Source organism: Sciurus vulgaris (genome assembly GCF_902686455.1).
Source record: "Sciurus vulgaris genome assembly, chromosome: 7".
In the NCBI taxonomy this organism is placed as follows: domain Eukaryota; kingdom Metazoa; phylum Chordata; class Mammalia; order Rodentia; family Sciuridae; genus Sciurus; species Sciurus vulgaris.
This window is the reverse complement of record NC_136467.1, coordinates 101,852,051-101,878,067: the sequence shown is the minus strand read 5'-3', so window position 1 is coordinate 101,878,067 and position 26,017 is coordinate 101,852,051. Positions and strand designations below refer to the sequence as shown.

General features: G+C 33.6%; 1 protein-coding gene across 1 annotated transcript in view; it reads right to left on the bottom strand.

Moving 5' to 3' along the window:
- The window catches only part of COL21A1 (collagen type XXI alpha 1 chain), a 169,400-nt gene that overhangs the window by 101,587 nt on the left and 41,796 nt on the right, over window positions 1-26,017 (bottom strand). Inside the window, exons 3-5 of the mRNA XM_079148069.1 lie at window positions 14,741-14,809; window positions 13,235-13,358; window positions 9,635-10,186 (exon numbers count right to left, since the gene is read on the bottom strand). Coding sequence (XP_079004195.1) covers window positions 9,635-10,186; window positions 13,235-13,322 — 640 coding nt within the window. The 5' untranslated portion in view covers window positions 13,323-13,358; window positions 14,741-14,809. The remainder of the gene's footprint in view (window positions 1-9,634; window positions 10,187-13,234; window positions 13,359-14,740; window positions 14,810-26,017) is intronic.

Genomic DNA, 26,017 nt, shown 5'->3' with positions numbered 1-26,017 from the left:
TATTATATGATTTGAAAAAAATAACACATGAACAAAATGAGAATATCAACTAAGAGAAAGAAAATACAAAGAGGAACCAAGCAGACAATGTGGAAGTTGAGAAATATAACTGAATTGAAAAATTCAATAAAGGGTTTCAATAACCAACTTAATGAAGCAGAAAAAAAAACAAAAGAAGGAAGAAGCCATAAATTCAAGGCCAGGTCATTTGAAGTTATCCAACCAAAGATATATAAATTAGAAAGAATAAGAAAAGGCAAAAAAATGGCTTATGGAATTCCATCAAGCAAATCAATATAGCATTATAGGAATCTCAGACGGAAAAGAAAATGAGAAAGAAACTGCAAGTTTTGTTGACTGAATAACAGCTGAAAATTTTCTAAATCTGGAAAAGAAAATGGATATCCAGAAGAACTCCAGCTAAGGGCAACCCAGGAAGGTAAAAACTAAGAAACACTAAAATTAAATTATCATAAGTCAAAGTTATGGAATTTAGAAAGCAGCAGGACAATAGTGATTGGTCAGATAAAGGAGAACTTCCATAAGACTATCACCAAATTTCTGAGTAGAAACTTTGAAGGACAGAAGAGTATGGAATGATATATTCAAAATACAGAAAGACAAAAGCCCACCAATCAAAAATATTCTATCCAGTAAAACTGCTCTTCAAACATGAAAGAGAAAAATATATTTTCCCAGATAAAAGCTGAAAGAGTATATCATCACTATACCTGCCTTATAAGAAAACCAAAGGCAGTCCTTCACATTGAACACCAGAAAAGCATAAGACAACATAAAACTTGCTACTATAGGAAAATGTATAGACAAATACAGAATGATGCAATAGTAAAAAAGTGGCACATAAATGACTTTCAATTCTAGTCTAGGACTTTAAATGTAAAGGGATAAACTCCAAATCAAAATACAGAGATAGGGGCTGATGGATCAAAAAAAATTTTTTTCAACTATTTCCTGTCTTCAAGAAATTCATTTTCGATTTAAGGATACACACACACATAGAAAGTGAGGAAATGGAAAAAATATCCCATACAAATGGTAAACAAGAGAACAGGGCAGTTATACTTATGAGAAAAACAAGTATATTTTAGTCAAAAAAACAAAAACACCAAAAGAGATATAATAATAAAATGGTCAATTCACCCAAATGATCCAATAATTATAAACATAAAAATACCAAACATCATAGCATCCAAATTTATGAAGCAAATATTGACTAAATTGAAGGTAGAAATAGCAACATAATATGGTGAGATTTCAATATCCCACTTTCAATGATTAGAACATCCCAATAAATAATCAATAAGGAAATAAATTAGCATTTGAACAATACTATAGACAAATGAAAATAACAGATACTTAAAGAATAGTCTATTCAACAGCAGCAGAACACATACTGTTCTCAAATAAACATGAAACATTCTCCAGATTGGGTCACATGATAGACCTCAAAACAAGTCTTAAATTTAATAAGAATGAACTCATACCAGTACATTTTCCAACCACAACGGAATGAAACTATAAATTAATAGCAGGAGCAAAACTGGAAAACTCAATATATGTGGAAATTAAACAACACATTCTTGAACAACCATTGGGCCAAAGAAGAAATCAAAGGGGAAATTAGAAAATATCTGGAGACAAATGGAAAAAAAAAAAAAAAAACACACATTAAAACTTATAGGATGCAGCAAAATAGTACCAAGGGCAAGTTTGTAATGATAAATATCTACGAAAAAAATAAAGATCTCAAATAAGCAACATAACTTTGTAAGTCTCAAAAATCTAAAAAAAAGAGGAATAAACTAAGCCACAGTTAGAAGGAAGAAAATAAATTAGAACAGAAACAAATGAAATAGAGAATAGAAAAACAATATAAAAATCAATGAAACTAGTTTGTTTTATTTAAATAAATCAATGAAATTGGCAAATCCTTTACCTAGATTAACCAAGAAAAAATACAAGACAAAATCAGAAATGAAAGAGACATTACAACTGATGAAACAGAAATAAGATCTTATAAGAGACTACTATGAAGAACTATATGCAAACAAATTGGATACTCTAGAAATAAATTCCTAGAAAAATAAAACGTGCCAAAATTGAATTAAGAAAAAATAAAATATATGAAGACATGTATGTCTATGAAGGAGATGGAATCAGTAATTAAAACCTCCCCACAAAGAAAAAAGCCCAGAACTTGATGCCTTCATTGGTGAATACTTCCAAACATTTAAAGAAGAATTAATTACAATCCTTTCTAATTCTTTCACTTCATATGAGACTAGCTTTATTCTTTTAACAAACAACAGCAAAAAAAAAAAAAAAACCAACAAAAGAAAACTAGGTTAATATCACTAAAATAAAGATGTAAGATTCCTTGATAACAAACTGAATTCAGCAGCTTATCACAAGGATCAAAGAGGCCCAGACGTGGGGCACACACCTGTAATGCCAGCTACTCAGGTAGATTAAAGATTATATCTCAAGTTCAAGATAGATCCAGTAAAATCATTCAGCAAAATTCAACATCCTTTGGTGATAAAGAATGTCAAAAAATAAGGTATTTAGGAAATGTACTTTAGCATACTAAAGGCAATTATGTGAAAATTCCATAGCTAACCTTATATTCAAGGGTGAAACATTGAAAGATTTTCCTCTAAGATCTGGCACAAAACAAGGATGTCCAGTCTTACCACTTCCATTCAAAATAGTACTATCCAAAGCAATTAGGCACAAGAAAATAAAAGACATCCAATTGAACAAGAAATTATCTCTGTTTGTACCTGACATAATCTTACACGTAGAAAACCCTAAAAATGGATCTACAATATGACCCAGCTATCACAGTTCTGGGAGTGTGTGTATGTGTGTGAGGGTATCCAAAGGAAATTATATCAGTGTATCAAAGAAACACCAGTATGCCAAGGTTTATTGCTGCATTATTCACAATAGCTACAATATAAAATGAACCTAGATGCACATCAATGGATGAATGAATAAAGAAAGTGTGGTGTGTGTATATATATGCATGTGTGTGCACGTAAACATACACACCACAATGGAAAATTATGCATCCATTAAAACCAATGATACCCATGTATCATTGCAGCAAAATGGATGAAACTAAAAGACATTGTTAAGAGAAATAAGTCAGATAAATACTGATTGTTCTCTCTCTCAAGTGAATATTTTTAAAAGATTCAATGATAGATTTGGATGCATAATACAGTGATTATTAGAGATTGTGAAGGGTGGAGAGAAGGAGAATAGAGGAATGCTGGTTATTGTGGAGCAAATCACAATTAGATAGAATAAGTTCCAGTGTTCTAGATCACAGTAGAAGACCTATGTTCACAATAATCTATTATATATTCCATGATAGCTAGAAAAGTTCAAAGGTTCTAAATGCAAAACAATACATGGAGATGAAAATGTTATCCTTAATCAGTACACATTGTGTAAATATATTGAAATTTCATGTTGTACCCCATAAATAAGTACCATTGTTACATATTAATCAACAATGTTTAAAAATATTTGAGACAGAAATATTAACTACCCTGATTTGCTGATACACCATCCACACATATACACATATTTGTACAATTCAAATAACACTAACACCAGAAAATTCTAAAGATACCACTGCTACCTCTCCTGGCAAAGGTGCAAGATACAAGCTCAACATAAAAAAAATGTTGGGCTTCTATACACTATCAAATAATTCAAATAAGAAATTAAGAAAATTCCATTAACAATAGCATCAAAAAATTAAAATACTTAAAAATAAATTTACCCAAAGATAAAGACCTGTACACTGAAACCTATAAAACATTACTGAAAGGCACAAATACATGGTGCAATCCAGTGTTCATGAACTGAAAGCCCTTAATATTGTTACAATATTCATAATACCAAGACCTACCTACTTATTTAATGCAATAATTATTAAAATGATAAGGGCATTTTTCCACAGATTCAAAAAGCCCTAAAATCCATGTAAAACCACAAAGGACCATGAATGGCCAAAATATATTGAGAAAAAATAGACCTCATTCTTTTTGGTTTCAAATTATCTAATAAGGTTGTAGTAATCAAAACAGTATGGAATTGAAATAATGACACATATAAAGACTAGAGCAACAGAAAAGAGGGCCTGTAAAGACATACACATATATAATGATCTTTGACATGGGTGCCAAGACACAATGAGGAAAGAATCATTTCCTTAACTCCGACCCTGGGGAAACTAGATCCACAAACAAAAAAAAAATAAAACTGGACCATTTTCTTCCACCAACCCATAAAAATCAATTCAAAATGGATTAATCATCAGACTTAAAATTATAAAACTCTTGGAAGAAAACAAAGGAAAATAGCTTTATAACACTGTTGTTATGGTTTAGATAGGAGGTATCCCCCAAAAGCTCATGGTGAGACAATACTAGAACATTCAGAGGTGAAACAAATGAGAGCCTTAACCTAATCAGTACATTAATCCATGGTACAGGGTTAAATGGGGGTACCTGTAGGCAGTTAGGGTATAGCTAGAGGAGGTGAGTCACTGGGGGCTTGCCTTTGGGGCATATGTGTTATTCTTGGTGAGGGAGCTCTCTCTGTTTTCCGATATGATGTCCTGAGCTGCTTTCCTCTGCCACACCCTTCCACCATGATGTGCTGCCTCACCTCCAGCCTAAGGAATGGAGTTGGCCTCCTATGAACTGAGACCTCTGAAACCATGAGCCCCAAATAAACTTTTCTTCCTCTAAAATTGTTCCTGTCAGGCCCTTTGGTCAGAGCAACAAAAAGCTGATTGAAACACTGGTCTTGGAAATGATTTCTTGGAGTAACACCAAAAGCACAGACACAAAAGAAATGATAGACAAAATGGAATGACATCAAATGGAAAGGTCTGTACAGCAAAGGAAGCAATGAAAAGGGTGGAAAGAGAACTGCAAAATGGGAAAAATTACTTGCCAACTATATATCTCATAATTGGATAATATCCAAAAATAAATAAGGAAGTTCTACAGCGTGATACTTTTTTAAACCCCTATTAAAAAATGGGGTAAGGACTTGAATGGATGGTTTCCCAAACATAACATACAAAAGACCAACAAGTAAATGAAAGATGCTCAACATCATTAGTCCTCAGGAAAATGAAATCAAAACTACTATGAGAGAGGAGCATGAATGGAGCAAAATGGCGGATCATGTGCAGGTTTTGTGTTGTAGGAAATGAAGATTAAAGAGCAATGTCGCCTTTACTTTGCATACTGTAATGGCATCATTCCTCAAGTAAAAAGAATGATCTTATTCCTGATATACCTACAAAAACGGCAGTTGGCGTGACTTCTACTCGTTTCTTTGGGAAGAGAAAGAGACTAAAAGGCTCATTTTGGAGACCAGGATTAGTAGACCAGATCTTTGGAATGTGAGGGACAAGTTATCAGAACAGGATTATATCAAGAAACAACCACAAATGAAGACCACAAGTTTTGTGTTTTGAAGCCTGCGTCATGGCCAGCATCATCAAAAGTAGCAGTAAAACTTGGTACAAAGTGATGATAATAATAATAATTGTAATGTGGCACCTTGAGTTTTACAGCAGCTATTGCTAAGCATGAAGCAATTTATGTGATTTTTTAAAAAAATCTTTGCATCTTAAACTAGTAAGTACTCAGGAATCACTTCTGGCACTTAAAGGAACAGACTAATGCACAAGACTGATTTGTTTACAATAAAGAGCATTTTCAGTCCAGTGCTTTTGTATACTAGGGGTAAAAAATTAGTGTCCATGAACATTCCAGAGCATGGTTTGGATAGCCCTTACAAAGGATGCTTTGGCCTGCAGAGGAAGAAGCCAGTACTTTTATGAATATATATGTCTTGTTTCCTATAAAGAAGCATCCCTTCATGTGATTTCTCCCACATTTCTGGAGCAAAAGAGTTGTCATTTCTAATAGTTAGAAAATCAAGATGTGTCAAAGCAATTTTCATAGCATCTTTGTTCAAAGGAGGATCTGTTGTTTTTGGTAAGGAGTTGTTTTTCTCTAATCCACCCTAAAACAAATCTATCAAAGTTAAGAATTAACTTTTCAAAACAGAGGGGAACATGCTCTCAGTGTTTTGTTTTTACTCTTCATTTACTTTTAAGAACTGTAATTTATCACCTAATTGAGTGGTAAGGAGTGTCTCTGTCAATGGGATAAGTTTGTGAGTGATTTTTTTCTTTCTCCAGAGAATGAAGTGTATGGCTTTCCTTTGTTAAACTACCAAGATAGTATTGGGTACTCACAGACTTTAAAGTGGTACTTTATTGTAACAGGACACCTTTCCACCAGAAAATATACACTCTCTTTCAGGTGAATTTAGTAAATAAAAACCAGTCTGCAGTACATTGAAGGGGGAATATTTTCCTCATAATGCTGTTTGAGCTTGAAGTTTAATAAAGCAGTTTATTACAGGTTAAAAAAAAAAAACTACTATGAGTTATCACCTCACATGTTAGGATGGCCATTATCAGGAAAAACAGCAGAAAAATAACAAGAGTAGACAAGGATATTGAGATATTGAAACTCTTACACACTGTTAACTGCTATGGAAAAGAGTATGAGGGTTCCTAAAAATATAAAAATGAAACCACCACATGATACAGCCATCCTACATCTGGAATTTATTGAAAAGAAATGAAAACAGGATCAAGAGATATTTGTGTACAGGTTCACTACTGCATGGTTCACAATAGCCAAGAGGTGAAAACAGCCTAAATGACCAAGAATGGATGAATGGATAAAAAATAAATAAATCATGGTGTACAAGTACAGTGAAATAGTATTCAGTCATAAAAAGAAAGTCTACCATATGAGACAACATGGATGAACCTGAAAGATGTTATGGTAAGTAAAATAAGTCAGTCACAGGACAAAGGCTGCACAATGCTACCTGTGAGAGGTATCTAAAGTAGGCAAAATCACAGAAACGGAAAGAAAAGTGATGGTTGTCCATGGTTTGAGGAAATGTAGAATTGTTCAAGAGATACCAAATTTTAGCCAGGAAAGATGAAAAATTCCTAAATCTGTTCTTATGACAATGAACACAGTTCAAGTATTGTATACTTAAAACTTGTTAATAAGGTGTATCTCATGTTGTCTTTTTTCTGAGAAAGGGGTGAAAAAGGAGACAGAAGTGAGTAACAGAGGGGCAGTTGTAATCGTAATAAGAAGATGACTTTTAGCCATAAATGAACAATTGTCCATTTAAAAAGTGATGGCCTTGACACCAGGAAAATACTGGAGGCAATCCCTCCAGGGAAACAGTGAGTCCTTGAAGATGAAACAAATTATGAGGCAAAAAAACAGACTTCATTCTGAAGCAACCATAGCAAAGTGTAAAAGTGAAAAGTACTAGGAAATATTAACCTTAGATACTAAGTACTTCTGGACTATGTGCCAGAGAAATATGAATTGGTCAAATGATTCAAATACAAATTGCATGACTTGAGATTCTGAAAGAGAAGAATGCCTTAATTTAGTGCATTAACCCTAATCTAATTGGTATAAAAAGTCAAGTGCAAGAAAACCCATATATTCCATAAGCATAACTTCAAAAACTGCATTTTGAATGATGACTGTTGTATAGCACATAAAGGAACTAAAGAGACATGGACATTACTTACATTCTTTCTTTGAGTGTAGATGAAGTAATATTTGGCAAGATTTCACATTTTTTTTTGCACATTGCACATTTAAGCTGAAAGACCTTTTTACCCCTTTTAAGCACAGCAACTCTTTAATGTGTAATTAGTTTGTTAAAAAGAATGCATTTACCAAAATACATATCTACAGAAAGACTCTGAAGAAATACTGAACAGATATATTTTTTCAGTTAAATTTATATTTTAGTATTTAAAAAATAAGTGAAATTTATTCATGAAAAGTCTATTTTAATATTGAAATATGCCTGGCTTCAAAATAAGAGAATTCTAACTAATCTGAAAAGTTATTAGAGAATATCATGCTAAGTAAAGTAAGACAAACCAAAAAAAACCAAAGGCCAAATGTTTTCTCTAATATGGGGATGCTAATTCACAATAAGCAGGTGAGGGATAGGGAAGAATAGAGTCACTTTATATTAGGTAGAGGGGAGTAAAGGGAGGTGAAGGGGTATGGGGGAAGGAAGGACAGTAGAGTGAAACAGGCATTATTACCTAATGTACATATATGACTACATGACTCATGTGATACTATAATATGTATAATCAGAAAAACAAGAGATTATACTCCATTTATGTATGATCTATCAAAATGTATAAATGCATTCTACTGTCATGTACAACTAATTAGAACTAATAATTTTTTAAAAAAAAAATATGAACCCAAAGATGACAAAAACCAGCCCAGCTCATTAACACAGTGATGACCACATATGCTTGCTGCAGCTCTCTTTTTCAAAGTGTGATTAGAGAAGATCCTTGATTTTCTATACTTTAAGTAAAGAAAATCTTTAAAATGTTTTTCTTCACTATTTCCACTAAAAAAAATTATGAAGAAGATGGAACAGTTATGGCATAATTTGTTCCCTAACCAGAAACATAGCATTTTTTCCATCAAATGTGAACCAACTTACTTGTGGAGTCTACATAAGTAAAGTGGAAAATATGTAAACTTTTTCTTTTTATGTTAATATTACTTCTAAAGTATATGAAATATTCAATGCCTATAGATATTCAAATAATATGAACAAATTATTCTCCCCAAATAATCCTAATATAGACATATCTGTGCCCTGACAAGATTAATGTTTACCAAAAACAGGAACTTTCTCAAACTATGTAGTTATTGCAAACTTGAAGTTAGATTTTGTGGAATGATACAGAATCATTGTTAAGCACTTTATTTCCAAATGTCCCATGAAGAAGGAATTTAAGCTTTTCTTAAGTGCAATGTTTAACATTTCCCCTGATATTGTCAAATGTCAGTAATTTGACACTTTTTTCTGAAGAAATGAGAAATTCCCATCCAGAATTATGTACCACAAATTCACTATTATTATTTGTATTAACAAAACTTAGAAATAAGCTAAGTGTATAAAACTGGGAAATTACTAAATAAGCTTTAGTAGAAGATTTTCTGTTATCATGTTAAAAGAATAAGAAAATTATTTAGACAACAAAATGTAATAATGTAAAAAGTAGTGTGTGAAAGTATACATATAATAGTGTCCTGTTTTAGGGAGACAAACTCTAAGACACTTAAAAGGAAATAGACTGGAATAAAAAATACTGAAAAACTCTTCAGCAGTAGTTTTATGTAAGTAGTTGATTTATTTTAGTTTGTTTGTTTTCTACCATCCCCATAATAGATGTACTATAATTGAGAGGGAAAATAAATGTAACAAAACATCATGCTTCTATATTTAGATTTTATAAGAGTAACTGTTTCTAAAAGCAGTTTTTATCCAGAATATAAAACAGAAATCTGTGCTCACTTCAACTCTAACATAAATAACGTGACATTAAAAAAAACTACACCAGTGTTAATGAAAAAATTATATATCAAGATGCAAAAATAATTGCAATTGTTCAATGTTTCCAAATCACAGGAGGGCTTACCTTCGCAGAGCTTCTGCTTCATTATCTCCCTGATTTTGGAGATGGCGATGTAGTCTTCCACGTAGAAGACGTACGTTGACGAGGGCTTGTTGGCAATAGCTCTGAGTTCCGCGTCTTCTGTTTCTGAACCAACGCCGATGGCAAACAGTGTTATTTTATTGTCTCTTGCTGCTTCTGCTGCATCCTTGACTTCATCTTGGGATTTGCCGTCTGTAAGCACCACCGCTATCTTAGTCAGAAATCGTGAGGATTTGGCAAAAAGATAATCCAGTGCAAACTGGATGGCCTTCCCAGTCCTCGTGTTCCCTCCCAGGTAGTGTATGGATTCCATGGCAGCTATCAAATTCTCTCCGGAATCGTAGCTTCCCAGGGGAATCTCCAGCACAGGGTAGTCGCTGTACTGAACCACTCCAACCTGAATAAACTTGGGTCCTATGTCAAAATTTTTTGTGATATTAACAAGCCACTTCTTCACTATTTCAAAGTTTTCTGGGCCAACACTGTAGGAGCCATCTAAGATGAAAACTAAGTCTGTCGGAGCGGTACGGCAACCTAAGTAAAAAGGAAAATCATCAGAGTGCATTTGTTAAATATATATATATATACTTTAAAAAAAAAAAGGTGGTTTTAGATATATGAATTTTTGGATACATGCTAACATCTTTGCTTGTTTTAAGTAATGAATGAAACATGCTAAGGTTGATGCTAAACTTAGACATTGATAAAATATAAACCAAGGAATGAGGAAAAATTAAAAAATTTTCCTGCCAACTTGGATTTAACTAGCTAATACAATTTCATACTATTATTATTGATAAAAGTTAAATGGAACAAGATCACTAAAGCAGTCAACACTTTCACTACATCCAATATTGGTGTCCAAAGGTTTGCTCTCTCATCTTCAGCCAATAATTATGTAGCAAAACATCAGCTTCAATGAATCTATATTCAAGAGTATAAAACTATTTCTTTCTCTGTAAACATTTTTATTTTGAGATAACTAGGAAAATATAGATAGTCTTAAAGTTCAATTAGGAAAAAAGATCTTTTGGTGCAAGTTAGAGCTAGAAAAACTATAAGCAGTTGCGGAAAGAAAAAATATCTTAACTCTACAGTGTACGACATTAAGCCTCTAACCCTATTTCATTCTTTCAGAACCTGGTTATTGTAGGCCTACTCTGTGCTGATATTATGCTAAAGACCCATAAAATTTATCAAAAAGCTCACAAGTTCACAGTCTAGTAAGACAGAAAACTGGCTGGTTTAAGAAAGTAAAAAGAATTAAGTGAACACTGAAGAGGGGATACCAACCTAATTGTGGAAGGTTTTATGGGAAAGCTGATAGGCAATCTGAGATATGAGTATTTTAACCAGGTGAAAAAGAATATATTCTAATCCAAAGGAACAGCAAGTACAAAGGCCCAGAGATGAGAAAGACACAAATTAAAAGACAAACTGGTTAGTTAAAATAAACCCAAAAGTTGGGAATAGCTAGGCTGCGTGGGCAGGAACAGCCATATTGCTTTCCCTTTTTATAATTTCTGCACTCAATACAGCAAAATTAGCCATCATTTTATGACCTACAATATATAATTTGACATTCATTTCTGTTTATATTTGATACATTTACATTTAGTATAGGGAAAATCGCATCTCCCCGGAGATGATGAATTGAAAAGAATGAAATAAGAAATGAATACTATGATTTTACTCATATTAGTAGTTTCCCTTAAGTAGAGATCAGATTCCCAATTTAAAGTTAAAATAAAGATGATTTATTTTCTGCAAATATTTTCAAATAAGCTATCATAATTGTAAAGTAAGTACTAAAGAAAAATTAATTTGTGATAATGGGTATTACTGTCTTTGTATCTCGTTAGGAATAAATTAAGCTCTTTCTATTTTTTCTCTTCTCTTGTCTTTTCTTCCCTCCCTTCCCTTCCTTATCTACATCTTCTTAAATACCTGGGATGTTGGCAAGGCTCCCATGAAGAAGCTCCAAACTTATAATTATCTTAACTCACTCATCATAGTCAAAAATAAACACTATTGTGAGGTGAATATATGTAACAGCCAAGAAGTTACAAAAAAAGTTGTCATAACATGGATTTGACACAAAAATTCAACAGTGATCATGACATTATTTGTAAATTGCTATACTGCAGGTGGTGGTGCCCTCAGAAGGGTATAGCAGACCCAGCTCCACCAACCTCTGCCAATGTATAGGGCAGGGACCACAGGAATGGAATTCTGCCGAGAGGCAAATCTGAAAGCCCAAGAGAATGCCATTCTTCTGTTAGTTTTGGAAGCTTGACTGGGATTAAAAGGTTATGCTTCTAGTAGTCTGGAGGGAGAAACAAAAGGATAGGAAAGATGTGTTTGCAGAGCTTTTCAATGTTGACCCTTCTTAAATACTGAGACTCATTATCTGAACCTGCTAGTGTTTGTGTGCCACCTGATTCAGTGGTTTTAGATCTTACAGGGTTATTCTTGGCCCTCCTTACCTTTCTCCTGTCAGAGCCACAGAGCATGTATTTCATAACTGTAAGTTAGCCAAAACCATGAGTACAAAAGCAAGTATTGGCATTTATGAACCCCAGACAAAATACAAGGGACCTCCTCTTTAGAGAGATGAATAGTGTCAGAGGAATGGAATTGAAGATCAAAAATATAGTTCAAATACCAGTTACCACTCTAACCAGCTGAAAGACACCAAGTCCCCTAAATTTTACATGTCTCTTTTCACCCTCAAAATATAGAGACAAGGTAATCTATTTTGTAGAGTACTTGGGGGATTAAACACTAGTTATTATTGTTTTAATAAATTTGAAGTCAAATTGAATCAAGTTGTCAAACCATACGATGTAACTATTACAGAGACTAATATATAGCAGGGTGTTTATGAGTTTTTAAATGTGAATGTAAGTAAATTTTTTTTAAAAACTATGCTATCTATACATAATGGTCTCTGTAGCAGATCCACAATTATTACAACTCTTTGTCTCTAATGCAAGCTTGCTCAGAGGCAGAACGAACATGGTCAAGCTAGGCACAGTGGCACACGCCTATCATCTCAGTGGCTTGGGAGGCTGAGGCCCTAAATAACTCAGTGAGACCTGTCTCTAAATAAAATACAAAAAAGGGTTGGGGATGTGGTTCAGTGGTTAAGCACCCCTGAGTTCAATCACTGGTACTGAAAAAAAAAAAAGAAGAACCTGGTCACAATTACTCAGAGGTCACTGTGCTGAGCCACTTACATGCATCATTATCCCATTCAGTCCTGGTAACCACCTAAGAGACATGCATTTTCTCTCCATGTCTACAAAGCTCAGAAGTTGCTGAACATGGATTCCAAATCAGACTGGGTACTCCAAAGCCCAATGGATTAAGAGGATAAGGTATTACCATAGAGTAATCTCAAAACTACCTCTGAGGGAAGCTCTTCCTCTCAGTTATAACTACAATTCATTTATCTTAGGACATTATAGCATCTAAGACAATAAGAACAAGATCCTTAAAACTACTCTTTGAATTCCCAATATTTGATTTCCAGAATCAAAATCCGATAACAAAAAAAGAGACGATGCTGACAGCTCTTACTTGATCTTATTTCCCCATCTTCAGCTAATACAAAATTCTGAAGAAGTAGAACCAAAACTATCCAGATAAATGTAATGTGATGAGCCATGTTTGTTTTCAATTTAATATTTTGGTTTTAGGATTCCTGAAAAGACAAAAAGTTAAATATATTAAATAAATGAAGACAAACAAGCAGTCATTATACATTTAAGTTTAAATTAACTTCATGGTTTTAGAATTTAGATAAGTCTAAAATAGATAAATTTTAAATATTTTAATATAGGAGGACAATTAATAGGGTCTGAGGAAGACCATGATATAGCTTTCAATTCATAAGTGTCTTGGAAAAGTATAAGCTCTTTCTAAAACTTTGAGCTTTGTTCAAAACGTTCACTAGAAATTCTGCTTTACACAAATTCTGTGAAATATTTTCATGTTCTTTTTAATATCTAAATTGTTGCAAATATTCTTTTAAACATGGATTTGTGTTTTTTAAAAATAGTCCAAGGCATCTGGTAAAAATATCTGTATGATAATCCAGAGAGAAATTAATTTAGAAAGTGAGATATTAATTATGAACATTAAGAACTATTTTATCTGATTCATAAACATCATTTATTTGACTTTAATATATCTCTAAACATCAGTTCAAGGACTTCATTTCTGACTAAAATGTGGAAAATTTCAGGATTTCATCATTTACAATCATGAGGACACACCAAATAAACCACAGATCCGCAATGTTTAACCCAGAAGCAAGGAGAGGATTTAAAGAAACCTAAATGAACTAAAGCCCATAAATTACTGACCCTTTAAAGAAGAAATTCATTGCTGCTTTCATCCCTGACAGAAAGAAAATCCTCCAGAAGAGAAGGAATTTGCCAAAACATGAGCGAAATCACTCAAAGTTGGTATGGCAGATTGGAATTCAAATTAGAATGCTGAGAAGCCCCAGTGAGAGAGGATAAACCCCAGACAGCATTTCTTCCTCATGAGCCTAAGTCAAACACAGAGTAGATGGGAAATACGGTGACTGTTTAGGAGAGTTGGAATAGCCCACGGAGGCTCTCTCCCATCTTCCCCTGAGCAGACACCCAGAGATTTCCTCAAATACAAAGTAGAGGTAAGAGCAAAAGGGCAGACAGGAATCCGTTTAAGGCTCTGCAGTCCTGCAAAACAGCACGGAGAGAGATCTCAAAAAGCAGAAGCCCAGAGAAGGATTAGAAAAACAACTCTCCAGAAGTATGAAAAGCTAAAACCATACAGATGAGCTGAAAGAAATCCCAACTGTCCCAAGATATGAGGTGAAGCAAGAAAATTTGATTTCTTGGGAGAAAAACACTCTGGTGTTCTCAACTCCAGAGATTATCTAAATATCAGAAATCCCAAATAGGGTTTGTAAAATGGATACAATAAGTATCTTAAAGGATCTAGCGAAGAAGATGAACAACAATGATTTTAAAATGCCCAAACAGAAACACTTGCAATGAAAAATACATCAGAGAAGAATTAATGCAACAGGCTTACCTGCATACTCCAGAGTGCAATATCAGTAACTTGAAGACAAGTCAGTATAAATTATCCAAAAATGAAATCCTAAGAGAAAAACAAGAATGATGAAAGGAATAAAGCATCTGAAATTTATGAGACAATATCAAGTGGTTTTTATTTAGCATACAGTAATTTTCTTGAGATAGAAAGAGGGTAATAAAAAAGTTTGAAAATAAGTGGCCCAAAATTTTCTATGCCACTTTTACTCAGATCCAAAAAGTTCAACAAACCCCAAGAAAGAGACAAAGTGAATCACATCTAGATACATCATAATCAATCAACTGAAAAGCAAAACAAAAGAGAAAATTTCTCAAACTGGTCAGAGGGGGAAAAAAAATCACATTATAATACATAAGGGACAGCAACAAGAATTTTAAATTGATATTACAGAGTCATAGAAATGGCAATCAGAAACTATAAAAATCATAAATATGTGGATATCTAATATTAAAATATCTAACTATATGGAGTAAAATATGAAAAAAAAAAGAAATAGACAAACTGAAAACATAATGTGAAGTTTTAACATCCAGGATTCAGCAAGTATACTGTATTGGCACAAAAGATTTAAACTCTATCAACTATCTTCACCTCATGCCATCTGTAGAATATTCCCCCTGACAATAGCAAAGTACACATTCTTCTGAAATGCATATGGAATAGTCACCAAAAAGAGCACGTGCTGGGAGGGACATTCAAAAAAAAAATTAAAATCACACAGATTATGTTTCTTGACCAAATGGTGTTAAATTAGAAAATATTGGTGAGGCTATCTGGACCTTAGAAAGGTTTTTGCTCATGTGCATTTTATTTAATAGATAATTGGACCTAATTCAAAAGCTTTGAATTTTTTAATCAAAAACTTTCCACAAAGAAAATGCCAGGTCTAGATCACTTTGCCAATAATTTCTACCAAACATTTATTTAAATGATCAAAATCAAATTCATTGACTGAAATTAAATGAAAATAGAAGATGGATGAATTTTCCCCAACTTCTATCATAAGGCCAACTTAACCCTAAATTGAAAACTGGCCAAATAGAAGAAAATGTAGTCTACTATTCTTCATGATCATAGTTATAAAAATCTACAACAAAAAAACAACAAATCAAGTCTTGCAATATATATATAATAACTGCCAAGTAAAATTTATCTCAGATATAAGATTGATTTAAGACTCAAAAATGAACATATAAAATTTACTACACTAAGGAATAAAAAAACATCTAGGTCCATTTTAATTTGTGAAGCAAAACATTTAACAAAATTTAACACTCATTCATGACAAAACTTTCAGCAAATAATAAAAAGGAACTTAACATGGTGAATGCCTTCCATGAAAAATCTAAATAAACAGCATAATTAAGAGGTGAAATTCTGAGTAATTTGTCCCAAAAATCAGTAGCCAAAAGTATATTCTCACATCACTTCTATTTTAAAAAATGTACTGGAAGTCCTAGTGGGTACCACAGGCAAAAAATGAGAAATAATAGATGTGACAATTATAAAAGAAAAAAATAAAACTGCCATTATTTTCAAACATATGATTATCTACATAGAATATTTTCCAGACAGCTTTGCCTGGTGCCACACACCTATAATCCCAGTTACATGAGAGGCTGAGGCAGGAGGATCACAAGTTCAAGGCCAGCCTGAGCAACGTAATGAGCCACAGAATTGGAAGAAAAATTTAAGACTATTTTTAATAGTATCAAAAGTATCACAAACCTACAAATATGGCTAATGAAAAATATGAGAGGTCTCTGAAACACTGTTAAAATTTCAATGACTAAATAAATGTAATGACTCATATTCATGTACTGGTAATGTGTCCATTCTCCTCAAATTATACATTCAACAAAATCCCAAGTGAAATTAACAAGTATATTCTAAAAATTACAGAAAATGCAAATTATTTTGAAAGAACAGTCTTGATTTAGAAAAACTAAATTGGTAAATTTACATAATCTGATTTTGACTCAGTATAAAACCACAGTAATCAAGAAAGTAGGGTATTGGTATAAGAATAGATGTAGAATGAAGCACAACAGAGCTCACTTCCATGGTCAATTTTGAACAAAGGTGCCAAGGTAATTGAATAGGAAAGTGTTTTCAATAAAATAGTGTTGGGTCAAAATGAAACTTGACCCCAGCTTGTTCCATACAGAAAAAATTAGATGGAGTGTAGTTCTAAATATAAAAGCTAAAGCTATAAGGCTTCTAAGAAGAAAACATCCTTATGACTTTAGAATTAGTCAAGTACATTTTAGGAAACAAAAATCATTAGCAAATATTTTTAAATGGGTACATGAGATTTCATTAAAATTAAACATTTTCTATTTTTCCAAAGGCAATATTAAAAATGTAAGCCAAAATTCAGATTAAATGCTTATGAAAAATGATACATATCCAGATTTTTATAAAAATATAAAAGACACATGTAAATACACACATACATATACACCTATAAATCCTACAAAGCTTTTATATTCAAAAAGAAAAACAACATAATTTTTTTTCAATTGGCAAAAGGTCTTCAACAGAAATATTATAAAAGAAGATATAGGAATGCCTAATAAACATTAAATGATATCCATCATTATTAGTCATCAGGAAAATGTATATTGAAAATGGAACAAGATGTCATTTCACACCTACAAAACTGGCTAGAATGAAAAGACTGACAATATCAAGGTTTGTGGAGAAACTGGAACTCACATGTTGTTGGTGAAAGTAAAAACTGATATAATCACTTCATAAAATTGTTAGGTACAATTTCTTACAACTATGGCCAGAAGTTCTTTCATGCTAACTATATAACCAAGAGAACTGAAACTGCATGTACACACACAGAAGAAAAGTTTAATAATGTTTTGCAGTAGTTTATCCATAATATTCCCAAACTAAACATAACTCAAATGCTAGAAACAAGTTGTGTGACATATTCAGACAATGGAATACTACCCAGTAATAAAAAATAAACTACCAAATAATGTGAATTAATTTTAAGTGCATTCTATTTCATGAACAAAGCCAGATGCTAAAGAATACATTCAGTATGATTCCAGTCATATGAAGACCCCAATAGGCAAAACTAACCTACAGTATTAGATATCAAGTAATGGTTGCCTTTGCTGGGAGAAGGCGACTGGAAAGTAGCAGAAATAAACTTGCTGTTGATACAAACATCTTCCTTGTGGCATCAATATTCAGGTACATAAAATTGTATAAAACCATTAAACTGAGACTTGACTGAATAATCATCATATATAAACTATACCACCATAAAAAGCAATCCATCCAAAAGAATTACTGTCGTCTTTGAAATTAGGCTGAGTCCGCTACACAAAGAGCTATAAAGGTCAAAAATCATCAGTGAGAGACATTTTTGGTAGGCCATCACCAGAATGTACTGTTTCATGACAATGACACATACTACCAAATACTGTCTAACTTTCTCCTCAAAAGTCTCAAACTTTAGTTATGTTCTATCAGAAAATATCCCCAGTGTTTCTATATAAAATCAGAATTCTAGGGCTAAATTCCTTAGTGGTGTTATACTCAGAATCTACAACAATTAAAGTAGAAGAGAGAAAACACATTAAAGATATGTTATTGTAATGTTAATCACTGAAGTAAATTGGTTTCATAAGTGTTTACAGGTATTTCATTGTCTATGTGCTTATGTACAATTCATACAATTATGTACAATTCATGTACATAAAGTTAGACATATCAGATTTGAGCATTGACTCGAATCCTGGGGAACTTGTTAAACCCAGGTGCCTCGCCTGACCTAATAGCTTCAGGTTACTGGGGAAGGCCGAAGCATTAAGAATAAATAATGCTCCCCTTATGCCAAGACTCCTTAAAGTTCTAGAAATTTTTGCCTAAAACACTGCAAAAAATGATGATCAAGGAAAAATTCCTGTGGTCCCTCTTCCCTTGGTAGAGAAGTCAGCCAGCAGCCTAACAAACAAAAAATGCTGAAATCTTGTTCCTCAGAGTGGTTGGGTGACTTTTAACATCCCCTTTTCTCAAATACTAAAGTACCTGAAAATGACTAGAGATCTTTAAATGCAGATTCTGATGCAGTGGGTTTGCTTTATAGCTGGAGTTTTCCATCACAACAGACTCTAGGTGACTCTGATCCTGCTGACCCTCTGACCACACCTGGAATAGTTAGTCTGTAAAAGGCACTTCAATTTTTGCCTTTGGTGATTTTCTCCCTTAGCTAAAAATAATGTTGGAATTTCTACAATGGTAAAAACAGAATCCCTAGTTTTTAGACCCACACCTCACTATTTATCTTTCTGAAACAAATGCAGTGGTGGGGTAGAGACCAAAATTCTGACCTCAGGAGCAAGAACCAAGAATCCATCTATTCTATGTCAATAAGAATACTAAGAAAAAAGAGAGCAGACACAAATAAAAACAACTATAAATACAAGAGGAGCCATTATATTGGATACTGCAGAAATGTAAATAATCACAAGAGACCACGATGAAAAGCAAGAGGCCAACCAATTGGATAACCTAAAAATGTATCAATTCTTAGAAACATACAACCCACCAAAACCAAATGATGAAGAAATGTGAAATTTAAATAGATCAATAATGAGTGAGGAGCTTGAATTAGTAATTAAAACCTTCCAACCATAAAAAATTCAGGACCAGTAGCCTATAACAAACATTCAGAGAAGGACTAACTCCAATTATTCTCAAACTCCAAAACCTGTGGCTCACATTGTCACACCAAAAAAAAAAAAAAAAAAAAAAAAAGAGCTTTCACCAAACTGGAGCTAAGTAAACATTGTTGAATTTTCTATACCGAAAAATTGTAAAAATTTTCTCTCATAATGAAAAAAAGAAACATACAACATACACACACAGGAATACTATTCAGCCTTAACAAAGGAAACCCTGCCATTTGCAACAACATTAATGAACTTGGGGGATATTATGCTAAGAGAAAACAGCCACACAGAGAAAGATTGATTTGATAGGATCTCACATGTAGAATGGTGGCTAACTGAAGCCAAGGAGTGGGAGAAAGAAGAGAGAGATGGTAAAAAGGTACAAACTTCAGTTGCAAATGAAGAAATTCTGGAGACCTAAGGTACGGCATGGTAACTATAGTTAATAATGATTTATTGTATACTGAAAATTTGCTAAGAGTAGTTCTCAAGTATCCTCAGCACACAAAAATAAAACCCAGGTAAGTGGTGGACATGATATCTTGATTGTAATAATCATAATGTATAAGTACTCCAAAACAATATGCTGTGTGCCTTAAATACATACAATTTTATTTATCATTCATACCATGAAGAGCCAGAGAAAAATGTTTAACCTTATACAAGTAAAAATAAAAATGAGGAAAAGAAGAAAAAAAAAAAATCCAGCACAGACCGGCAAAGCCCAGGGTGCAGCCGGAAGGCCAGGGCACATGGAGGGGTGAAGGAAGGGGAGAGGAAGGAGGCCTGCTGTCAGCGGTCAGGTCTACTTCAACTGCCTCAGGGACACGTACTCAAGAGCTTATCTACATTCTCAGCAAGAAACTAAAATGAGTCATTCTGTCTAAAATCTGCTTTCAAAAGACTGGATTATGTGTGATTAAACACTGTCTTCACAGGAACTTTAAATAACTATGTTGGCAAGAGTCAAGTAGGCCCAGATAGAATGGATTTCCAGGAGAATGATTTTCACTGATCAGAACACGGTTCCCTTTGATACTAACTGAAAGTGGCCCTAATCATATAGAAGAACTAGGATGACATTTTGGTGAGAGACCACAAATCTGCCCCTTCCTAGCTCTCTCACCGTCACTTTTGGGAAGTGCTATCCCAGAGACGCAGACACAGTGCCAAGTTCACCAGAGGCCTGGGTCTACCCTGCCATCAGAGCTGATCAGAATCTGGTTGTGGTGGTACTTACTACAGTTGCATTTTTAACAGAGTAAAGAACACAGTTGCTTGCCTCAACTCATAATGGACGGGCTGCTAAAGAACATAGGAATATATGTGTCATCTTAAACATGGAATTCTGTTTTAGAAAATCTTAACCTTGAATGTTGCATATGTAGTTCTTAATGGGTTCTGGAAAAAGAGAATTTACTTTTACCAGAATTTCAAAATATAGGAATTTAAACTTAGATTACCTTAATGGGAATTATACATGAGACTACATATGCGTCAGGAAATCCAAGTTATAGATTTAATACTGACATTAATTAACTAGAACTTAGAGAACATCCTTCTTATCGTACCTTAAAGCAAGATAAACCTGGTGACCTTTAATCTTCCTTTCAACTAGGGAAATAAGGATCCATATTCTTTGTCCTCACAGGATTATTATGATAATGAAATTTTAGTTTAAAATTACTTTGAGACAATACTAGTTCATTTAAACTTGGTAACTGTGGAGAAGAATAGGGTTTACCTGTATAACATGACTTGCCTCTTGCATGCACTCTGAACAAAAGAGACCCAGAATTTAAAGTGAGGTTCTCTTATTCTAGAACTATTTCTTCTGTATTCACTCAACAATAAACACTTAAGTGCCTTCTATATAACAGACACTTCTTAGCTGCTAAGAATCCAGAGGTGAAATATTAGCGTGTCAGAGATTAAACACATAATTGAGCGAGATAACTTCAAATAGTGGTAAGTGTTATAAAGAAATGAAAACACTAATGTAAAACGAGGGGCCAGGAGAAAAGGGCTCCTTTGCATTTGGAGGTCATTTTCTTAGTGCCTCTCTGAAAAGGTGACATTTGAGCCGACACTGTAGTAACATGAAGGAACCTTGCTTGAGGGGATCTGGGGGCAAACTCTCTTCCACTGGTGGAGTCAGTAATGCTTATTCTAGGAACAGGTCAGTGAACCATGAGGAAAGAGTGGCAGAGGCTGAGGTGAAGTAGCAGGATTCCCGTGGACCATGTTTAGTCATGGAGCACATGTAGCATAGAACAATTCCCCGAAAGGCAAAGTAAGTTCATCAGAGAGCTTTCAGCACAGGCACATCGTGACCTGGTGTCCAAATTAAGTGTCTCATCCCACATTCAAAATCAAAGAGCTCTATAAAGCTTAAGAATTATTTTATTTTCAGGGGAAGCAGGAAGTAAATGGATCAACTTACTAATTACTGTTTCCCTTTGTTGCTTTTCATATTTCTTCCATTTCCTTACCTTAGGTGTCACATTCCACTGTCCTCATTGCTAATATTTTATTAATGTCAAAGTAAATATTTATGAATAAACTTCTCAGAATAGTTGCTACAAATGAAAGTGTTTCTTCTCCCCTCACAATTACTGTATCTTTCAGAGAATCAGGAGAAAGGTAGAAGAATTAGTATGAGGAGCCACAGGAAAGCAATAGAAGCCTTCAAATTGAGGGACTGTCAGCAAAGAGGCCGTCTCAAAATTTAGTTGGTATGCTTGGCTCTAAAACCTCCAAATAAAAGTTAAGACTAAAAATAGTCTACTTATGAGACACTAATTCATGCTTATTTACTAGCTTTGTTTTGGAACTAAATTATAAAACAGGAAAAGATGGGGAAACAAATTCTGGTCCTTGCTCTTTTACATACAATATACAAATGTGTAGTGTTCTACATTCCAATATTAAGATATAAGAAGTATTATTAAGACAGAATAAAATTTGAAAGGGCAAAATGCTGACAACCTGGTAAAAGGATAAGTAACCAATTAATATATGTATGCTGACAGAGTTTAGTTTGAGCTGTTAAAAATTGAATGATGTATAACTTTTGGAATTACATAGAACAAATCACATGCAAAAAATAATCATGTCACCTTAATTATGTGTAACAATATATGGTTAACTGAAAATTGACATTTGTTATTGAATTTCTCTAAACAAGCACCCAGCATAATAGGCAGGACAGAAAATTATAGCCCCCATATTAGAGAGAGGTTAACAGATTAAAGGAAACTATTATTTTATACATTGTCTTAAATGCTAAAAATACAAAGATTTCTCTTTTCTCCCTTTCTCCCCCATCCCTTTTTCTCTCATTCACACACACACACACACACACACACACACACACCCTGCAAAATCTGATGGGGGAAGAGAAACCTGAGTTGTTCAGACTTAAATTTGCCATGAGTTGCTTTCCTTTGCTATGAAGAAGCTTTTTAGTTTGATACCATCCCATTTATTGATTCTTGATTTTACTCCTTGTGCTTTAGGGGTCTTATTGAAGAAATCTATTTCTGAGCCGATATGATCAAGAGTTGGGCTTATATATCTATAAGCATACATATATTAATTGGTTATTTATTCTTTTACCAGGTTGTCAGCATTTTGCCCTTTTTCTTCTAGTAGGCACAGAGTCTCTGGTCTAAAGCCCAGGTCCTTGATCCACTTTGAATTGAGTTTTGTGCAGGGTGAGAGAGAGGGGTTCAATTTGAATCTACTACATATGAATTGCCAGTATTCCCAGCACCATTTGTTGAAAAGGCTATCTTTTCACCAAGGTATGTGTATGGCACCTTTGCCTAGTATAAGATAACTGTATTTATGTGGGTATGTTTGTCTCTGTGTCTTTATTCTGTTTCACTAATCTTCAATTCCATGTTTGTGCTAATACCATGCAGTTTTTGTTACTATAACTCTGTAGTATAATTTAAGGTTGGTATTGTGATGTCTTCTGCATTAATTTTCTCATTAAGGATTACTTTAGCTATTCTGGGCCTCTTATTTTTCCAATTGAATTTCATGACTGTATTTTCTATTTCTATGAAGAACATCAGGGGAACATGAACAGAGAGCCTAGAGAATGGGAGAAAATCTTTACCACCTACACCTCAGATAGAGCATTAATCTCCAGGATATACAAAGATCTGAAAAAACTTAACACCAATAAAACAAATAAACCAATCAATAAATGAACAAAGGAATTGAACAGGCACTTCACAGAAGAAATACAGTTAACAAATATATGAAAAAATGTTCAACATCTCTAGAAATTTGAGAAATGCAAATTATAGCTACACTGAGATACCATCTCACTCCAATCTGAAAGTCAATTATCAAGAATCCAAGTAACGATAAATGTTGGTGAGGAATAGGGAAAAAGTTTCACTCATACATTGCTGCAAGTTGGTGCAACCACTCTGGAAATCAGTATGGAGATTCCTTAGAAAACCTGGTATGGAATCACTATTTGACCCAGTTATCCCACTCTTCAGCTTATACCAAAGGACTTAAAATCAGTATACTGCAGTGATATAGCCACATCAATTTTTATAGCAGCTCAACTAAAGATAGCCAAGCTATGGAACCAATCTAGGTGCCCTTCAATAGATAAATGGATAAAGAAAATGTGGTATATATACATGATGGAATATTACTCAGCTATAAAGAAGAATGAAATTATGGCATTTGCTGGTAAATGGATGGAACTGGAGAATATCATGCTAACTGAAATAAGTTAGTCCCAAAAAACCAAAGGTTGAAAGTTCTCTCTGATTTGTAGATACTAATTCATAACAAAGGGGGTTAGAAAGGGGAAGTATTGAATTAGACAAAGGGGAATGAAGGGAAGAGAGAAGGAATGGGAATAGGAAAGACAGTAGAAAGAATCGGACATAACTTTCCTATGCTTATATATGAATACATGACTAGTGTAATTCCACATCATGTCAACCACGAGAATGGGATCAAAATTGTAATGGGCTGTATTCCATGTATGTATAATATGTCAAAATATACACCTACTGTCATGTGTATCTAAAAGCAACAAATAAAAAAGATACATTCCTATTTCAAAACACACATGTAAACCAGGGAAAAGAAAGGAATAACACCCAGAAAACAGTGGACTCAAGCCAGAAGAGCAGCAAAATGATATTCCAAGACATGAAGAATCATACCTAGGTCACAAGAAAACAGCATATTCAAAAGGAATCCAGAGAAGAGGGGGCCCAGAAGGGTTTCTTTCAGGAAGGGCGGGGGAACTGTAGCAGGACATAGAGAATATATAGTACAATAGAGTGTGAGGGGGGTGATTGAGAATCTATTGGTAGTAGCAGAAAGGTCAAGAGAAAAAAAGGCAATTATGAATTTTTAAAAAGACAACTAAAACTATTCAAGAAAGGAAAGTATATTACTTAGCTGAATAGTGAAACATATCTATGTAATTTTAATAATGTAACTGATTATTGACTTAAAACTGATGCACTGGGTGGGCAGGATAAAAGAAATAGAACTGGTTAAAGGGAATTCTTCACTAAATACATTGAAAATGTATAGCTATTATACAAAACATAAATCAGACAATGAGTATAAACATGCTATTTCAAACTATTCAGAATTACCAGGAAAAAGTTAAAAGAAATTAAAACTTGTGCTTCTGCAGTATGGACAGATGGAGCAAGGGATTTCTAAAAACTTTTTTATAAATGTTTAAATAGTAAATTTTGACTATTTTCTTGTGCTAAACTTGCCAAAATAATTTTAAAATGGAATTTAAATTCAGAATTTGTTCCATAAGACGGTAATTTAATCAGTTTTTCACTGATGTTACTAAAAGTCCTAGCAAGAACAATTTTAGGGAGGAAACATTTATTTGGGGGCTCACAGTTTCAGAGGTCTCAATCCATAGACAGCTGACTCCATTCCTTGGGGCTTGAAGTGAGAAGTGAGGTACCTGCCTTCATGTATCACTCAGTTAATCCCCATCAGGGTACTAATTCACCAAGTGGGTTGAGGTTCTTGTAACTCAATCAGTTCTTGCAGTGTCTCACACATGAGCTTTATGGGGGACACCTCACATCCAAACCATAACAGATTGAGAGAAGGCGGTCAGGTAAATTATGGGAAGCACAAAGAAAAGGGCTTAACAATAAGTGAGCTTTCAATAAAAAGAAGTCCTTGTCATGAATATAAATGATAAATACATTTAAATTTTATGAAGTGACAGCAAATTCTGGACTAAGACAAATACAAAATTATAACCAACCTGCTATTTGATAAAATTGTTACATTTGTAGTTTATTATAAAAATTAATGAGAATATATCATTCATTTTTAGTGGTTTTTTTTTAAGGTTTACTCTTACTGTTACCAAATATTCCTAAAAATTATTTGAATATCATGTTTGAAACAAGAACAAAATAATGCATTTCTGATTTAAAATGTTAAGGGTAAAAATGGAATCACCTAAAACATTAATTTTTATTAACCACAATCAAGGATAATACAAATAAAAGATTGAACTTTCAGT